An 18,911-nucleotide genomic window follows, 5' to 3' on the forward strand; every position below is an offset into this window, starting at 1 on the left:
ATCCCTGTAAATATTGGTGAACCCTTCAACCAGTAATTGTATAACATGTCCCTGCTTGCATATTCCATCCTAGTAAATATTGGTGAACCCTTCAACCAGTAAGTGTATAACATGTCCCTGTTTGCATATTACATCCCTGTAAATATTGGTGAACCCTTCAACCAGTAATTGTATAACATGTCCCTGTTTGCATATTCCATCCCTGTAAATATTGGTGAACCCTTCAACCAGTAAGTATAACATGTCCCTGTTTGCATATTACATCCTGTAAATATTGGTGAACCCTTCAACCAGTAATTGTATAACATGTCCCTGCTTTGCATATTACATCCTAGTAAATATTGGTGAACCCTTCAACCAGTAAGTGTATAACATGTCCCTCCTTTGCATATTCCATCCCTGTAAATATTGGTGAACCCTTCAACAAGTAAGTGTATAACATGTCCCTCGTTTGTTTAGTCTCTGGAGTGTGTGTATTATGCGTTGCCGTTGTGATAAAAACGTGTTTACGAAGGCCGCATATTCGTCATGACTGACTGACGGAGTTTGGTTTTACGCTGCTTTTAGCAATATTCCAGCAACACCACGGCGGGGAACACCAGAAATGGGCTTCACACATTGTACCCATGTGGGGATTCGAACCCGGGTCTTCGGCGTGACGAGCCAACGCTTTAACCACTAGGCTACCCAACCGCCCTCGTCATGACAGTGGTAAATGTGTTGCGTGGCAGTGAAGTTGTATATACTATTGCACATTACATGTCAACTCCAACCCCCCTCCGCACTTCTATGTAGCCCTACCTCCACAAGCAGGCGGTGTGTATAGCTCCAAAGGATTGTCCAGATTATACGACCCAAGTTTGCCACAACTTAGAATATTTGGCGTTGGGATGGAAGGGGCTTGGCCGGTGGGACAGAAGTCACGAACTGCAGTTGCTCCACAAGTTGTGGTCGCCAAGAAGCCCTCTGTGCTGCATGTGCTTGATCCTGCAAAAATGAAGGTATGACTGCCAACATGATTTGATTGTCAAGACGTCACCATATTCACCAATATTAATACAATCGCATTTCATCATTAAATCATAACCCACTCGTTTATGTAAAACAGTCCACAAGACCCCTTTCCATAGTCATGCGAAATGACAGTTCGTTGGAACATACCGATTATTTTGTTGAGCATATATTTTTGGAATCCCAATATAAAGAGTCATGATACCAGGTACTCAAGAGCGTACCCTACCTATCCCCCAACACATACATAAGTAGTTACCCTACCTCGTGTAAAAAAGTCCATCTCCGACTTTCGAACAAATTACCATGTATGCCGGGTGCACGGCTGTACACCGCCGAAGCGGGGTATAAGTCTTTGCGAGGGAGAATAAATCATTTATACTCCGCCCCATGGAGAATAAACATGCATCCATGGCAGTCAGTGAACCGTGAACCAGTGGTTTGGATGGAGTGGTCGGTACCATAGTAGTAACATATATGATTGAATTTAAGTTTGTTTTAATGTTATAGTTACATAATGATAAATTTAAACTTTCGGTAAGATATTCGTTGTAGCATTATAATTCGGGGTATACGGGGTTTTATGCGTCCCTCGTTGGGTTTTATCCACCTAACACAGGACGGATTAAAAAACCCTCGACTCCGACTGGGTGAATAAACCTGACACAGACGCATAAAACCCTTCCCGCCTCCGAACCCCAAACAGGTGGATAAAACCTGACACAGGACGCATAAAACCCCCTCGCCTCCGACTCGGTGGATAAAACCTGACACAGGACGCATAAAACCCTCGCCTCCGACTCGGTGGATAAAACCTGACACAGGACGCATAAAACCCCCTCGCCTCCGACTCGATGGATAAAACCTGACACAGGACGCATAAAACCTCGCCTCCGGACGCATAAAAACCCCGCCCTCGGTGGGATAAACCTGACAGCCAGCATCGCCTCGACTCGTGGATAAAACCTGACACAGGACGCATAAAACCCTCCCCTCGCCTCCGACTCGGTGGATGGATAAAACCCTGCTGCCTGACCCGGTGGATAAAACCCGACCCGACACAGGACGCATAAGTACCTCGCCTCCGACTCGGTGATGGATAAAGAGCCTGACACGAGGCCGCATTAAACCCCTCCTCCGACACAGGGACGCATAAAATCCCCCCTCGCCTCCGACTCGGTGGATAAAACCTGACACAGGACGCATAAAACCCCCTCGCCTCCGACTCGGTGGATAAAACCTGACACAGGACGCATAAAACCCCCTCGCCTCCGACTCGGTGGATAAAACCTGACACAGGACGCATAAACCCCTCGCCTCCGACTCCGGTGGATAAACCTGACACAGGACGCATAAAACCCGTATATATATATTGTTCCCTGGAGGGACGCATAAAACCCCTTGCGCCTCCGACTCGGTGGATATGACATGGTACAAGACACAGGACGCATAAAACCCCTCGCCTCGCCTCCTGACACAGCGCATCCTCGGTGGAATAACACCAGACTGAGGATCACTGATGCCTCAAATTATAAAACCCTAACTCTGAATGTTTACCACTATTGTTTTCACAGGACGTATTAAACCCCCTCGCCGCCTAAAGCTTTACATAGGACGCATAAAACCCTCGCCTCCGACTTTTACACAGAAGCACAACCTATTCACTCGGTGGATAAACTTTAAAACCCCGCCTCCGACTCGGTGGATAAACCCTGACACAGTGACGATAAACCCCCTCGCCTCCGACTCGGTGGATAAAACCACAGGGACGCATAAAACCTCGTATAATATATTGTTCCCTCTAGAAATGTTATTGCGGCAAGTATACAATAATACCAACATCGGAATTTTTACCACTATTGTTTTCCAAAGCTTTTACATTCTTTTAGAAGCACAACCTATTCAAACTTGAAGTGATATAATACCAACATCGGTGCATTCTCAATCTCCCAAAGTTTCAATGATAATTGGAACAGAGCATGTAAAAGTCACATCACAAGACACCTTTTGTGTCAGCGAAACACTTGCCTTCAATCAAGTACATACGGAGACTCCATTTATCACCTTTACCAGTTGGGACCGTTAGTTGATGTTTGTATGTGATGATAAGGTGGTCAGCTCAGAGGACGTATGATATCCCTGGATATAGTCTGTGCTCTGATGCGAGTGCTGGATTTCACTAATCTATTCCAGTCAGAAACTGAAACCTTTGCCTTTGACTTATTCTATTAACCAAGGTGCTGGTGGTACTGCTTGTGGCGCATGTTGTTTACAAGCGTGTGATGGTAACGGTAGACCTGGGTAAGCTCTTTCCGACCCACAGTTCAACTCCTCAATGATTCTGCAGTCTTTATTTATTTCTATGCAGATTTAAGGACTTCATGCAATTGCGCATACATTGAAATGCCCCAAATAGTGCACATGGTCAATTACTCCGCAACCTCTTTCTTAAACCGGTTTCGGTTTATCAATACAACACGTCCAAAATTACGCACAAAGTAGTTGTAATGTGCTTTAATCGTGAGCAGTAAAGTATGACACTTGCTCTCATTATCGTGCGTTTTCAGATAACTTTGAGGTGGGCGATGTCCCCGTACCTGTTATGTACACCTTGAATCTACACCATCCAGTGTTTCCTTGGCCGTCCTTGGCGACGTAAACAATATCATACCTGCCTCGCATCATGAGCTCGTCTAGAACAAAAACAAAATCAGCGTCATGCAAGCATCATGAATTCACCTGGAACATGCACATTGTCATGCAAGCATCATGAATTCACCTGGAACATGCACATTGCCATGCAATCATCATGAATTCACCTGGAACATGCACATTGTCATGCAATCATCATGAATTCACCTGGAACGGGCACATTGTCATGCAAGCATCATAAGTTGGTGCCTGGGACAGGCACTTTAACGTATTGGGATTATACGTAGATCAGACACAGAACCATCATCGTGTTCGCGTCTTCAATTTGTCGAGGAAAGGGAATTACACATTATTCCCAAGCTTCAAATTTCATTTGGAACAGACACACCGCTGTCAAATATCACACGCACGCACACACATACACACACACACACACACACACACACACATTCACCCCAAACACACCTGTACACACCTACATGTTACACACCAAAACATACATATCTACATGCACGATCACTTACAGTAGTATATATACTCTCCCCAAAAAGAAAAGCATATAGGAATTTCAACTGTCTTTTTATATTTATTTTGAAACATCTTGTAGGCTTTATGAGTCAAGGAAATATAGCGAAATATATTGCACATTGGGAATGCAGACTTATCCGTCTTTGGCACCAACTCGAGGAAAGTCAGTTTGAATGTCACATGGAGACGTGTGGTGGCGCTGAAGTCAATACCTCGTGTCACCACCGTGGGCATCCAGAACTGCACGGCATCGCCTCGGCGTCGAACGAATAAGTCTCAGAATCTCGTGTTGCCCAATCGCAGCCCACTCTGCCTGTAGTGCCTGTGCGAATTGCTGAAGTGTCTGGGGCTGAGGGTTACGGCGTCGCATCCGTCTGTCCAGGGCATCCCACAGTTGTTCGATGGGGTTTAAGTCCGGTGATCTTGAGGGCCAGAGGAGCACGTTGATGTTGTGGTTCTGGAGGAAGTCTCCAGTGTGACGTGCTGTGTGGGGCCTGGCATTGTCCTGTTGAAACAACTCCCTCTGGCGACCAATCATTGGAAATAGTTGTGAGCGTAGGATTTCGTCACAGTACCGTTGAGCTCTCAGGTTGCCCTGGATCATCACCAAATCACTTCTCCTACGGCAGGTGATTGCTCCCCACATCATAACATTGCCCCGGCCGAATCTGTCCACCTGCGGAACGCAAGCGTCGGCGAAACGTTCACGTCGACGTCTGTACACCCGCATTCTTCCATCGCGTCGTTCCAATGGAAATTGTGATTCATCACTGAACCAGATTCTGCGTCAATTCGGAAGGTTCCAGGCCTGAACGTTGGTGCACCATTGAACTCGATGTCGACGATGTTGTTGTCGAAGCACAGGGCCAAAATAAGGTCTTCTGGCACGTAAATCAGCCTCTCTCAACCTGTTCCTGACCGTCTGTGCAGAAAGCCTCCTCAATCCGGGTATTTGTCGAGCGGTACTGGTCGCCGTAGCTGTTCGATGACGTAGGTGATGTACCCGGATGTAGCGATCCTGCGCCGCAGTGGTCGCTCGAGGTCGCCCACTACGAGGGGCATCTGCTACTGCATTCTGCCGGCGATATCTCTCCCAGAGCCGTGAAATGGTGCTTTGGTGATTATTCATGCGTCGGGCAACTGCACGTTGAGACTGGCCAGCTTCAAGCAAACCAATGGCGATATGACGGTTGGCTTCACTTAGACGTGGCATTTTGTTCGTCAACAATATTCCAAATACAGTGAATAATCGATAGACAGCGATCAACCTTTTATACCCATCATTGTGACTATCTGATCCCCAACTTTCACGTGCATTACATGTGAATTGTGTATTCTGTGACACTACACGCCGAAATTGAAAATCATGCTATTAAATACGGGTATATTACGGATGGTGCGTTTTGTTGTGATGTTTCAAAACATAAACACCATAGGACTCACAAACAGGGCAAAACCTTTTGTAAACTGAATCACGTTTAAATTCATTGCTACATGAAATTACTATTTGCATGATGCGTTTCGTTTTTTGGAGAGTATACATTTCCCCATGCAACTGTACGTTCGAACATGTCTGTGCATCATCGCTGTTTTGAATAAATACATATACCAACGGAAAAAGTAACTGTGCACAACATAAGACTGCATGAAATAAAGCTTATTGAAAAGTTATAAAAAAAACAACTAAATATACATATAGCTAAGCACTTTGCAACTTGTCATTGTCAATGGCAGTCTGACAGGTCGACAGGTCTGCAATACAGGGATGAGATCATTGGGCCTCATGTGCAGCCGTTTATTCACGGACAGAGGCATGACTTCTGTCTCCGGACCTGCCTCCTATCGAACACGCTTGAGATGACATGGAGAGATGTTTACGTCAAGCCAAGAATCTGCACTTGACGTCAGTTGAATTGGGACAAGCCTTGCTTCAGACATGGAACAACATTCACCAAACGTCGTGTTGTCTATGCGTTGTCGGTGTCGGTGGTGGAAACACACGATACTGAATTTGTGAACTGATGTTTGACATCGGATCTCTTCAAATGCGTGTGTCAAATCATGCCTAGTGTCAAATCATGCAGATTTCGATATTATCCTGTCAACAGTCAAACAGTGATTACGGAAAACACCACAAATCGTGTTATTATCTTATTGCATTAAAATGGCATAAACTCAAATAATGCACAGTTACTTTATTCCAGGAGTGTATGTAAAGCTTTTTTCCTTTGTCATTGTTTCTTCTCGCAGCACAAACCCTGCATGTATGTATCTCCGGTGTGTGTTTTCAATAGCTGTGTCAGTCACCTGTGAATGTGCTGGATACTGTGGCGTTACTGTCTGTAGAGGGCGCTGTGTAGACGGCAATGGTCTCCACGACGCGGCTGCTTACGTTTCTCACGATGTCGCTGGATGGACAGTCCTTCAGAACTGGCTTCTTCTTGTCTGTGGAATGAACAAAACTGGATTTGTCCGAAACAACACCATGAGGATAACATGTCTTAATCACGATAAACTGCTTTGATGCCGAACGTATTTGTAAGCATGAACTGTAATGAATCATCAGTAGCATGTCCTTAAATATGCTTGCAATGTAATCATGCTTGCTTGTATGTCCTTGAACTTCTTATTTTATAACAGAGAATGGGTAACCTGGTTGTCCAGTGCAGTTTTCCGCCATGACACGTCCCGATTCGCACAGAGTAACACCCGGACCAGCCTTGCTTGGGACGTATATTCTACTTCCGCCCGCCATCTTGTAGCGGTTCCACCCAAGGGCAAGGTCACCAAGGTAGTTCAAGTTCCCCAACACATTTGTCACATCAGTGTGAGTTAGGATGCTTCTCCACACAGTAAGACGGGAGATGTAACCTCTGAAGGCTGGGTCGAACCACACAATCTTCAGACTGCAAGATAAAGTTGCATTGCAAACTGCCCAATGTCCATATGAAATTGGTCTAAGTACACATATCTAAGTATACAACGTATCTGAAACGCAGATATTCTATTCAGAAGAACATCAAATGAGCGGTTTATGTTTTTGTCTGGCGTGTTACTGCTGCTTTCCTCAACAACACCATCACGTTCAACAACACCGTTCCCATATCCGTGCCAACACCGTGTAACATTAATCTGAGTTGAGCACCAAGCTTTAACCTACCCGTTGCTGTCTGTGAGGTTAACATCAATATCTGCTGATTTGACTTTGATTCCGTTTATAAACACATTGGTTGACCCGTTTCTTGTCCACGTGGCTGCAACATGATCCCATTGGCCCTTGACTGTCTCAAGATTTCCCTTTTCCATACTCATATTGACCACCTTTCCCAAAAACTCGACACGGTCTTGGAACAGCTCGAAATACTTTTCACTGCGATCGCTGCAAGAGAGTTGTTCATGTAAAGTAGAGACCTCCACAGCATCATATGAAGACGTGCTTGAAATCATAATGATCACAAGTCATTTATCCTACTCAGTTCTCGTGGCCATCAAATCATTTTCTACATTCGTGATTCCGTACAACATGATGGATGCACTCTGTCCTTGAATTCCCAGTATTTTTTTGTGAGTTGAAGTATGTATCTTATATCTAGTACTGAGTAATACTTAAAACTGTCACTACGCCAAAAAATGTCCTGTTTCATTATCTACTAGTAACGTAGGTATCCTCAGCATAGCGGACAGGTCTTTTGTCTGAGCTCATCTGGCTGTGCATGAATGGAAGTCACCATAACAGACATGGAAGCAAGGCTGGATCACTCACCAATCGCTATAACCGTAACAATAATCAATACTTATTGTTCTCACTTCTTTATTGAAACATATCTCTATCAACCCAAAGGGGCGGACAGGTAACGTAGGTATCGTTTTACGTGTTTTGGGTGTTGCTGTCAAATACGAAATGAATACGAGAGAATCCTTAAATGTCAGAAGTTGTCTTCACTGTACCCTGTTAAAATATGGTAACTTATCTAATCTACGTTCATAAGTATTTGATCTGATTAGGGCGGACAGCAATTGCACCTCATTAGTGAGAACGAGTGAACAGCACATGTATTATCAAGAGATGTGGACGACTTACAGGTTGGATATCACGACTGATCTGCCGGAGTTGAGGTAGCCGATCCAGAACATGATGGACAGGTCGCCTGTAAGCTGGAACGGGCTGTACGACTGGACAACCTGGGATACCAATCGATTGTCCAGGTACAGGTCAAAGTTTGGCGACGTGTCTGACAAATAAACCGTTATCAGAATAAAAACGTAAACAGTTTACTGCAATCAGTGTCCATATAGCAGCGGACACGGGGTAGCTGTTGCTGGGTGGGCCACACAACATGACGCTACTGTGGGTATAGTTGACAGCCATTACGACAGCATGATCATAATAATCATCAGCAGTGAAAATATAATGTAAACATCATTAAGTTTTTTTATCATAAAAACATAACATAGCTAATACATACATTATACATTCTCCATATTCTTACAGTGATGTAGACAGCACATTGTAAAATACTTATAACAATAATCATCATCTGTTTGTTTCAGCTAACTGTGTTGGCATATCTGTTTCCTACACACCAAGTAGTTACTGAGCTATCAAATCATATTTTCGAAAAGGTATGAGCTAGTGAAGAGTCCTGTCATCTTTAGCCATTGGGCAAGATAAGTCTTGAGTCATAGTGCAATGATATGGAAATAGGTTATGAATAATCATGATAACGTGATACAAACTTGGTAACATAAGTGAAACAAATAATTAACATAATTGAAACAGTTTTGTCAAGACTTTAAAGCACCAATTTACACGTTCGTCATTTCTTGGTCGTACAGAAAAAGTACCTGCCATTCCGGCGATACCCTTTGTTAAGACACATCGCTGAATTTAGATAAGCCTGCTGATAAAGAATACCTAACCCCAAAACTCTGAAAATTTCTTAATAGCGAAACACGCCAGTTGACATCCTGGTCATCCTGTGCAAAGCTTCGGCATGATGAAAGGATGCTCCATACAGACAGGTGTTACAGAGGGACAGTCGGACAGTCAAGCTGATTACTGTCCTCCGTATAACGTATCGGGATGGAGAGGGGGTTGGTGGTATCGCATCTGTAAAATGATCAGTGCAACGTCAAGTCACTTCTAATGTCGCCTGTACTTTCCCACCTTTACACGTTGTCCCCGAGAGAATCTGTGGAGGTGTACACAGGCAGAAGGTCTCGCGTCCCTCGCTTAGACAGGTCGTGCCAGATGGACACTTGTTGCTGCAAACATCGTCCTTCGTCTGGCAATCACCGCTGAATCCTGAATAGAGAGGGAGCGTATTGGCTACATCACACATATATCAGGCGGGATCAAGTCAAAACATTGATTACACAACAGTCTCGTTTGATCTAAGCACTTGTATATTGCAACACTACGCTCCTTCTTATTCTTGCAGACACGTCGTGCAGCGTGCTCTGTCGTATAGCATGCTCTGACAAACGGAAATCTGGAAATCTCAAAACGAGGCTCTGCCTCTAGGAAAGTTTGGCGGTCTGGTACGGACATGAAATTGTATCAATCACATTGTGCGTTACTAAAATACACTGAATAAGCACACAAAACACACAACAGTTGTAACCAGTGAGCCAGATGAATTGTGAATCATTTTACGACCTCGTCAAATAGGGGCAGTCTGTGGCGTCTTAGTTCACGACATGCTGCCTACACCTCGCCATAAAATATAGGAATACGATGTTATTACAGATTAAAATTTAATTTAACTTGTAAATACTATTTTCTTATGAAGGAATTGTAATTCAGTGTAACAATAGTTGTTTGTGGTGTCTCCTTTCACTTTCACACGAGAAAATTCGGATCGGCTGAAGAGCAGGTCATTGTCTGAATAGGTTAATGAGACTCATGTTTCGGTTCGTGTTCCTGGTGGATGTAAGCAAATGCAGACTGACGATACAACAGATGCATGGACGGATACCATTTAGGGGTAACAGGTGTCTGAGAGGATGCCGCAGAAGGACTCAGTAGGGAGAGGCGTGAGGGAGAGTCTCATTTCAAGGATTTATAAGTTCTGCCCGTAGTGACAAAGGTATAGGTGGTGTCGGAGGATGAGTCAAGTCAGAGATGCCCAGTGTTTAGATCTATGTGTTTTCATCTTGGAGGACGTAGATGTAGATGTGCACAGGATGAGTCCGGTGTTTACGCCATATGATCCCATGTTGGGCGATTCAGAAACAGGAGTGTAGATGTGAGAGTCAAGTGTTCAGAAATAGGAGTGTAGAAGTGAGAGTCAAGTGTTCAGTGTAGATGTGAGAGTCAAGTGTTCAGAAATAGGGGTGTAGATGTGAGAGTCAAGTGTTCAGAAATAGGAGTGTAGAAGTGAGAGTCAAGTGTTTAGAAATAGGGGTGTAGATGTGAGAGTCAAGTGTTCAGTGTAGATGTGAGAGTTAAGTGTTCAGAAATAGGAGTGTAGATGTGAGAGTCAAGTGTTCAGTGTAGATGTGAGAGTCAAGTGTTCAGAAATAGGAGTGTAGATGTGAGAGTCACGTGTTCAGAAATAGGGGTGTAGATGTGAGAGTCAAGTGTTTAGAAATAGGGGTGTAGATGTGAGAGTCAAGTGTTTAGAAATAGGGGTGTAGATGTGAGAGTCAAGTGTTCAGTGTAGATGTGAGAGTTAAGTGTTTAGAAATAGGGGTGTAGATGTGAGAGTCAAGTGTTCAGTGTAGATGTGAGAGTCAAGTGTTCAGAAATAGGAGTGTAGATGTGAGAGTCAAGTGTTCAGAAATAGGAGTGTAGAAGTGAGAGTCAAGTGTTTAGAAATAGGGGTGTAGATGTGAGAGTCAAGTGTTCAGTGTAGATGTGAGAGTTAAGTGTTTAGAAATAGGGGTGTAGATGTGAGAGTCAAGTGTTCAGTGTAGATGTGAGAGTCAAGTGTTCAGAAATAGGAGTGTAGATGTGAGAGTCAAGTGTTCAGAAATAGGAGTGTAGAAGTGAGAGTCAAGTGTTTAGAAATAGGGGTTGTAGATGTGAGAGTCAAGTGTTCAGTGTAGATGTGAGAGTTAAGTGTTTAGAAATAGGAGTGTAGATGTGAGAGTCAAGTGTTCAGTGTAGATGTGAGAGTCAAGTGTACAGAAATAGGAGTGTAGATGTGAGAGTCAAGTGTTCAGAAATAGGAGCGTAGAAGTGAGAGTCAAGTGTTTAGAAATAGGGGTGTAGATGTGAGAGTCAAGTGTTCAGTGTAGATGTGAGAGTTAAGTGTTCAGAAATAGGAGTGTAGATGTGAGAGTCAAGTGTTCAGTGTAGATGTGAGAGTCAAGTGTTCAGAAATAGGAGTGTAGATGTGAGAGTCACGTGTTCAGAAATAGGAGTGTAGATGTGAGGGTCAAGTGTTCAGAAACAGGAGTGTAGATGTGAGAGTCACGTGTTCAGAAATAGGAGTGTAGATGTGAGGGTCAAGTGTTCAGAAACAGGAGTGTAGATGTGAGAGTCAAGTGTTCAGAAACCTACCTTCTGGGCAGTTACACGTGTGGCCCATTGGCTGGACGAGAGAACAGTTGCCACCATTGTTACACACATTGGCGGAACACGTATCCTTGATCAGCTCACAGGACATCCCACTGTATACTTGGAAAGAGAAATATAAAGTTTAAGTATACATCGTTGAAGAAACACAAGTGAAGTTACGTTAATATCGACTACTGATGCCCCCCAGTACTTACATGATGTACAGTTACACGTTGCCGACCCGCCTGACTGCTGGCATGTACCCCGGGTAGTACACGGACTGACAAGATCACACAAATTGGGGGCGTTTTCACACAGCCGTCCTTGGGTCCCCTTCTTGCAGCTGAAGTCGAGGATTTACAATTAGTACCCTGAGACCTTAGAGTTTCCATATCTATGTGTAGTAAATTATCTAGAGATAACACGAAACGATATTCGTCAAAAAAAGAGAAGGTGTTTTTGGCAAGTGGTTCAAGCGTTACTCTGAACACTTCGGTTTCATTCCTTACACAGGTACAATGTGTAAAGGTCATGCCTTACCACCGACAGCACTCGCCACTCATGACCACCCACAATAACAGTATTGTCAAGTGTGTGTTGCAGTATAGCAGTTCCAAATAAACAGGCGATGGACCAGAAAACGCATAACACAATTGTGTGTCTAGTTATTCAGTACATACAAAATGGTAACTGTGAATTATATCAGTTGCGTTCATTTGAAGGGATTCCCAGATGATTAATCAAATTGATACATCATAACTGGTCAATTTCTGTAAACGTCACCTGATGGCTTAGTGTACGGATACTGTTCGACGTTTCTGTAAGTCTTTCACTTGAGGGGGGATTGAAATCTGTATTCATATTTGCTTCGTGTATAGTTTGTTTGTGTTTACATTTATACCAACTAATTGCCTATTGTTTAAATTAGCATATGGTTAATTTAATTTGCATAAGTATAATTCTCTTTCCCTCTATCTGCTTCCGTGCATATATGTTCTTAGGGTTACCATAACGAATCAACGACTTAACGATTAGTAATACCACGTTACAATATATTCCTGACACATCAAACGTGAATCTGAATCAGACCTACCTTACTGGTTCATACAATACATATCTCTGTTACGTCGATGACCACTTGCCTGTCATTAATGCGCCGGTACCCACCTGCAGAAGTAGTCTTCAAACACGGGGAAGCACGTGGCGTCATTCTGACACGAGATGCCGGAGCACGTGTTGGTGATATTATGGCAGTTCTTGCCCTCCCCAGCCAGGGGTACAGTTACACGAGTAGTCGGCCAGCTGGTCCACAGGTGCCGCCATGCATACACGGCAGGGAGGCACACTCGTTGATCATCTCCTGGGGAACAAAACTCGGCGCTACACAAAATATTCTGTAGCCCAAAGGAAGGTTGAAAGGACTGACAAATAAATACATTCTGAAATTGTAGGAAGCTATAGGGGATTATTTCGGACGAAGAAGAATATCGTGGGTGCAAAACAAGCATTTGTTAACATACATGTAGCCTAATGATCCGATCACGGCCCCTGTTACTGGAGAAGATCTATTTACCAACATGCCTAACACATCCATAGAAACAGTTACTGTACAGCCATTGGAAGGAAGGTTGATTTGTTTGATGTTTGGCACTGTACCAAGGCAATATTTCCGCTATATGGTGGCGATCTGTAAACATTCAAGTATGGACCAGACAATCCAGTGATCAACAGCATGACCATCGATCTACGCAATTGGGATGCGATGACATGTGTTAACCAAGTCAGAGAGCCTGAGTACCTGAACCCGTAAGTTGGGTGAAAGGCGTTGAACCGTTCACCAGTGAACAAGGCCCGTACTTACCGTGCAGTTTTTACCTGTGTAACCCGGCTTACACTCACACCTGTAGTCCTGGCTCAGATCCACACAGCGCTCTGTCTGTTCTTGGTGACATTGATCTGTGCAGTCCACGATGTCAGTTTCACACATATCACCTGACAAACGAGGAATATGTATCATCACACAAAACGGCTTCTCAATAGCTCTCATTCTTATCATAGCATATCACACTTAGACGACGAAAAGAACTTCCATAATTTCACACTCTGATCCCTTCACACAGTTCCCTTGAAGAGGATATTCACGTTCATGTGTTAAATCACATCTGTGTATGCAGTTACAAGAACCTTCCTGTTCTGTCTGAAATACAATCACCCGATGCTAAGTGAAATGACGACACACACACGCTATTCCTTGTGCATAGTTGCTTTCAACAAATCTGATTTTATTCCAATTCTGTCCCGGTTTACCTGTCCAGCCAGCGTCACATTGGCAGGAGAACGTCGTCACTTTGTCTACACAGGTTCCATGCACGCACGGTTTGCTGGCACAGTCGTCGATGTTGTGTTGACACAGAGATCCTTCGTAGCCGGACTTGCACACACAGCGGTAGCCGCCGGTCAGCTTGTCACAGCGTTCTGTGTTGTTGGTGGCGCATGGGGACGGGGAACAGAAGTCCTTCTCGGTACACTCGCCATTGGAAGCTGGAGAAACAGCAATACGATATGTCATACGCTCCAACAATCAGGTATGTCATACGCTCCAACAATCAGGTATGCCATACGCTCCAACAATCAGGTATGTCAAACGCTCCAACAATCCTATATGACATACGCTGCAACAATCAGGCATGTCAAACGCTCCAACAATCAGGAATGTCATACGCTCCAACAATCAGGTATGTTATACGCTCCAACATCAGGTATGTCATACGCTCATACAATCAGGTATGTCATACGCTCCAACAATCCTATATGACATACGCTGTAACAATCAGGCATGTCAAACGCTCCAACAATCAGGAATGTCATACGCTCCAACAATCAGGTATGTTATACGCTCCAACATCAGGTATGTCATACGCTCATACAATCAGGTATGTCATACAATCAGAATCAGATGGGTCATACGTTAAAACAATTGGCTCTTACCACAAATGCAGAAGACGTGGCAAACCCTAACCCTTTTACCGCAAACCTATAGCCAATGTGTTTCCAAAGAAATGTGAAACAATTCCTGTCTCAATTACCTTTCTCAAAGGGCTCCTCGCAGATGCAGTCGGCAGTGACGTTGTCGTAATTGTTGATACAGAGTCCGTTGCTGCAGCGCCCTGATGTACATAGGACCGTCTCATTTTGACAGTGGTCGTCCCCGAAACCGGGTTTGCACGAGCAGGAGTAGGTGTTGTCGCCATTGACACAGGTCCCGCCGTACAGACAGCCACTCGGGTTCTCCTTACACTCATCTGTTGGGACACACAGCGAACTATACATATGTGGTGTCCTATTAGTTTCCCAATAGCAATATATGTGTACACCGTAAACAAGTGTTATGTATAACGTGACGCTACTCACCAGCACTTCAAAGTTATGGGTTGTATTGGAATCAGTTATTCACAGACATTGAGTTTGATTAAGTTGAGTGCAACTCGCTGCTCAAGGTAATTTTGGTATCAAGGGGAATAACTCTAATAGGAGACGTTATGTTGGGAGTTTAATAATAGGAAGCCACGAAGCCTGCGTCATGAAGTGATACTGTTGATGGTTTGTTTTTCAGAAAAAGGCATGTTAAAGTCTGTGGCGGCCTCACCGACACACATGTACCCACACTGTCTAGACACAACGCACCCACGTCCGTCTCACAGTTAACACCGATACACATGTACCCACAATGTCTAGACACAACGTACCCACGTCCGTCTCACAGTTAACACAGATACACATGTAACCACACTGTCTAGACACAACGTACCCTCGTCCGTCTCACAGTTAACACCGATACACATGTAACCACACTGTCTAGACACAACGTACCCACGTCCGTCTCACAGTTAACACCGATACACAAGTAACCACACTGTCAAGACACAACGTACCCTCGTCCCTCTCACAGTTAACACCGATACACATGTAACCACACTGTCTAGACACAACGTACCCACGTCCGTCTCACAGTTAACACCGATACACATGTAACCACACTGTCTAGACACAACGTACCCACGTCCGTCTCACAGTTAACACCGATACACAAGTAACCACACTGTCTAGACACAACGTACCCTCGTCCGTCTCACGGTTAACACCGATACACATGTAACCACACTGTCTAGACACAACGTACCCACGTCCGTCTCACAGTTAACACCGATACACATGTAACCACACTGTCTAGACACAACGTACCCACGTCCGTCTCACAGTTAACACCGACACATATGTAACCACACTGTCTAGACACAACGTACCCACGTCCGTCTCACAGTTAACACCGACACACATGTAACCACACTGTCTAGACACAACGTACCCACGTCCGTCTCACAGTTAACACCGACACACATGTAACCACACTGTCTAGACACAACGTACCCACGTCCGTCTCACAGTTAACACCGACACACATGTAGACACAACGTACCCACGTCCGTCTCACAGTTATGGGTTGTATTGGAATCAGTTATTCAGAGACATTGAGTTTGATTAAGTTGAGTGCAACTCGCTGCTCAAGGTAATTTTGGTATCAAGGGGAATAACTCTAATAGGAGACGTTATGTTGGGAGTTTAATAATAGGAAGCCACGAAGCCTGCGTCATGAAGTGATACTGTTGATGGTTTGTTTTTCAGAAAAAGGCATGTTAAAGTCTGTGGCAGCCTCACCGACACACATGTACCCACACTGTCTAGACACAACGCACCCACGTCCGTCTCACAGTTAACACCGATACACATGTACCCACAATGTCTAGACACAACGTACCCACGTCCGTCTCACAGTTAACACCGATACACATGTAACCACACTGTCTAGACACAACGTACCCACGTCCATCTCACAGTTAACACAGATACACATGTAACCACACTGTCTAGACACAACGTACCCTCGTCCGTCTCACAGTTAACACCGATACACATGTAACCACACTGTCTAGACACAACATACCCACGACTGTATCACAGTTAACACCGATACACATGTAACCACACTGTCTAGACACAACGTACCCACGTCCGTCTCACAGTTAACACCGATACACATGTAACCACACTGTCTAGACACAACGTACCCACGTCCGTCTCACAGTTAACACCGATACACATGTAACCACACTGTCTAGACACAACATACCCACGACTGTATCACAGTTAACACCGACACACATGTACCCACACTGTCTAGACACAACGTACCCACGTCCGTCTCACAGTTAACACCGATACACATGTAACCACACTGTCCAGACACAATGTACCCTCGTCCGTCTCACAGTTAACACTGATACACATGTAACCACACTGTCTAGACACAACGTACCCACTTCCGTCTCACAGTTAACACCGATACACATGTAACCACACTGTCTAGACACAACGTACCCACGTCCCTCTCACAGTTAACACCGACACCCATGTAACCACACTGTCTAGACACAACGTACCCACGTCCGTCTCACAGTTAACACCGATACACATGTAACCACACTGTCTAGACACAACGTACCCACTTCCGTCTCACAGTTAACACCGATACACATGTAACCACACTGTCTAGACACAACGTACCCACGTCCCTCTCACAGTTAACACCGACACCCATGTAACCACACTGTCAAGACACAACGTACCCACGTCCCTCTCACAGTTAACACCGACACACATGTACCCACACTGTCTAGACACAACGTACCCACGTCCGTCTCACAGTTAACACCGACACACATGTACCCACACTGTCTAGACACAACGTACCCACGTCCGTCTCACAGTTAACACCGACACCCATGTAACCACACTGTCTAGACACAACGTACCCACGTCCCTCTCACAGTTAACACCGACACACATGTAACCACACTGTCTAGACACAACGTACCCACGTCCGTCTCACAGTTAACACCGACACACATGTAACCACACTGTCTAGACACAACGTACCCACGTCCGTCTCACAGTTAACCCCCGTGAAGCCAGGGAGACAGGTGCACTGATACCGAACGTCCCCCCAGGAGTCGCAGGTGCCGCCGTTGTTGCAGGGGTCATCACTGCAGGGGTTGCTTTTCGTTTCACAACTATAAGGAGAATGGTAACCTGTTAGAACACATCAGGCAATAAGCTGTTAACTATCATATTACTCAACGGTTCTTGCTACTTCTTTACACAGCAATCAGAGTGGCGATGTCATAAACAAGGGAGATAAATCCGTGTGGATCCACAACTTCTTTACTGCAAAACAATGGCCTACTCCCTCCACTTCAACCATCCCCACCCCCACCCCTATCCATTATGCCAACAATAACATAACAATTTGTAAACTCTGATTACAATCCCCAGGTCAACCTCAACCACACTTTATACATGTCCTAACGAAAAAGTATTAAGTATGATTAATTTGCTCCAAAGTGTACTAAAATATCATATTTACTTATTATGTTTATTTAAGCATTTTAAGTATAGAAAAGACATATTTGTACATCATAAGCAGACAAGTAATATATTCACTGCAGGGGTTGTTTTTACTTTCACAACTAGGAGAATGGTAACATGTTAGGCAACATTGGCCAATAGGCTGTTAGACATTGATATTAATCAATGGTACTTGCTACTTCACGCTTGAAGATCCGGGTTAGAATTGGTCTTCAGTAACCCATGCTTGTCGTAAGAGGCGACTAATGGGATAGAGTGGTCAGGCTTACTGACTTGGTTGTCATCGTATCCCAATTGCATAGATCGATGCTCATGCTGTTGATCACTGGATTGTCTGGTCCAGACTCGATTATTTACAGACCCCTGCCATATAGCTGTAACATTGCTGAGTGCGGCGGTAAACAACCAACCAACCTACTTGCTACTTCTTTACATATCAATCAGAGTGGCGATGTCATAAACAAAGGGAGATAAGTCTGTGTGGATACACAACTTCTTTTGTGTAAAGCAATGGCTCCTTCCTCCCCTTCACCATCATCGAAAGACTTGGAACCCTGCGCTCTTCGGACATTCCCCCCTCCCCCGATCTGCTAGTACAAGCACATTTGTCATCCTAACCCTGATGCAAAGCTCCCCCTCAACACTTCGTATGTATATATAGATCATTAGGGGTGCACAAAAATGCACTAAACATTAATATTTATTTTTTTATGTATGAAAGACTGAGATTATA

General features: G+C 44.4%; 1 protein-coding gene across 1 annotated transcript in view; it reads right to left on the reverse strand.

Moving 5' to 3' along the window:
- Positions 1 to 18,911, reverse strand: part of LOC124264050 — a 120,945-nt gene that overhangs the window by 30,267 nt on the left and 71,767 nt on the right. Inside the window, 16 exon segments of the mRNA XM_046698767.1 lie at positions 802 to 987; positions 3,609 to 3,704; positions 6,499 to 6,636; positions 6,844 to 7,097; positions 7,352 to 7,570; positions 8,273 to 8,423; positions 9,359 to 9,496; positions 11,699 to 11,815; positions 11,911 to 12,038; positions 12,863 to 12,960; positions 12,962 to 13,004; positions 13,006 to 13,055; positions 13,557 to 13,687; positions 14,003 to 14,236; positions 14,782 to 14,997; positions 17,690 to 17,823. Of these exon segments, the coding sequence (XP_046554723.1) occupies positions 802 to 987; positions 3,609 to 3,704; positions 6,499 to 6,636; positions 6,844 to 7,097; positions 7,352 to 7,570; positions 8,273 to 8,423; positions 9,359 to 9,496; positions 11,699 to 11,815; positions 11,911 to 12,038; positions 12,863 to 12,960; positions 12,962 to 13,004; positions 13,006 to 13,055; positions 13,557 to 13,687; positions 14,003 to 14,236; positions 14,782 to 14,997; positions 17,690 to 17,823 (2,333 nt within the window).

Source organism: Haliotis rubra, unplaced genomic scaffold (assembly GCF_003918875.1).
Source record: "Haliotis rubra isolate DU_JTF1 unplaced genomic scaffold, ASM391887v1 Scf905, whole genome shotgun sequence".
NCBI classification, from domain to species: Eukaryota; Metazoa; Mollusca; class Gastropoda; order Lepetellida; family Haliotidae; genus Haliotis; species Haliotis rubra.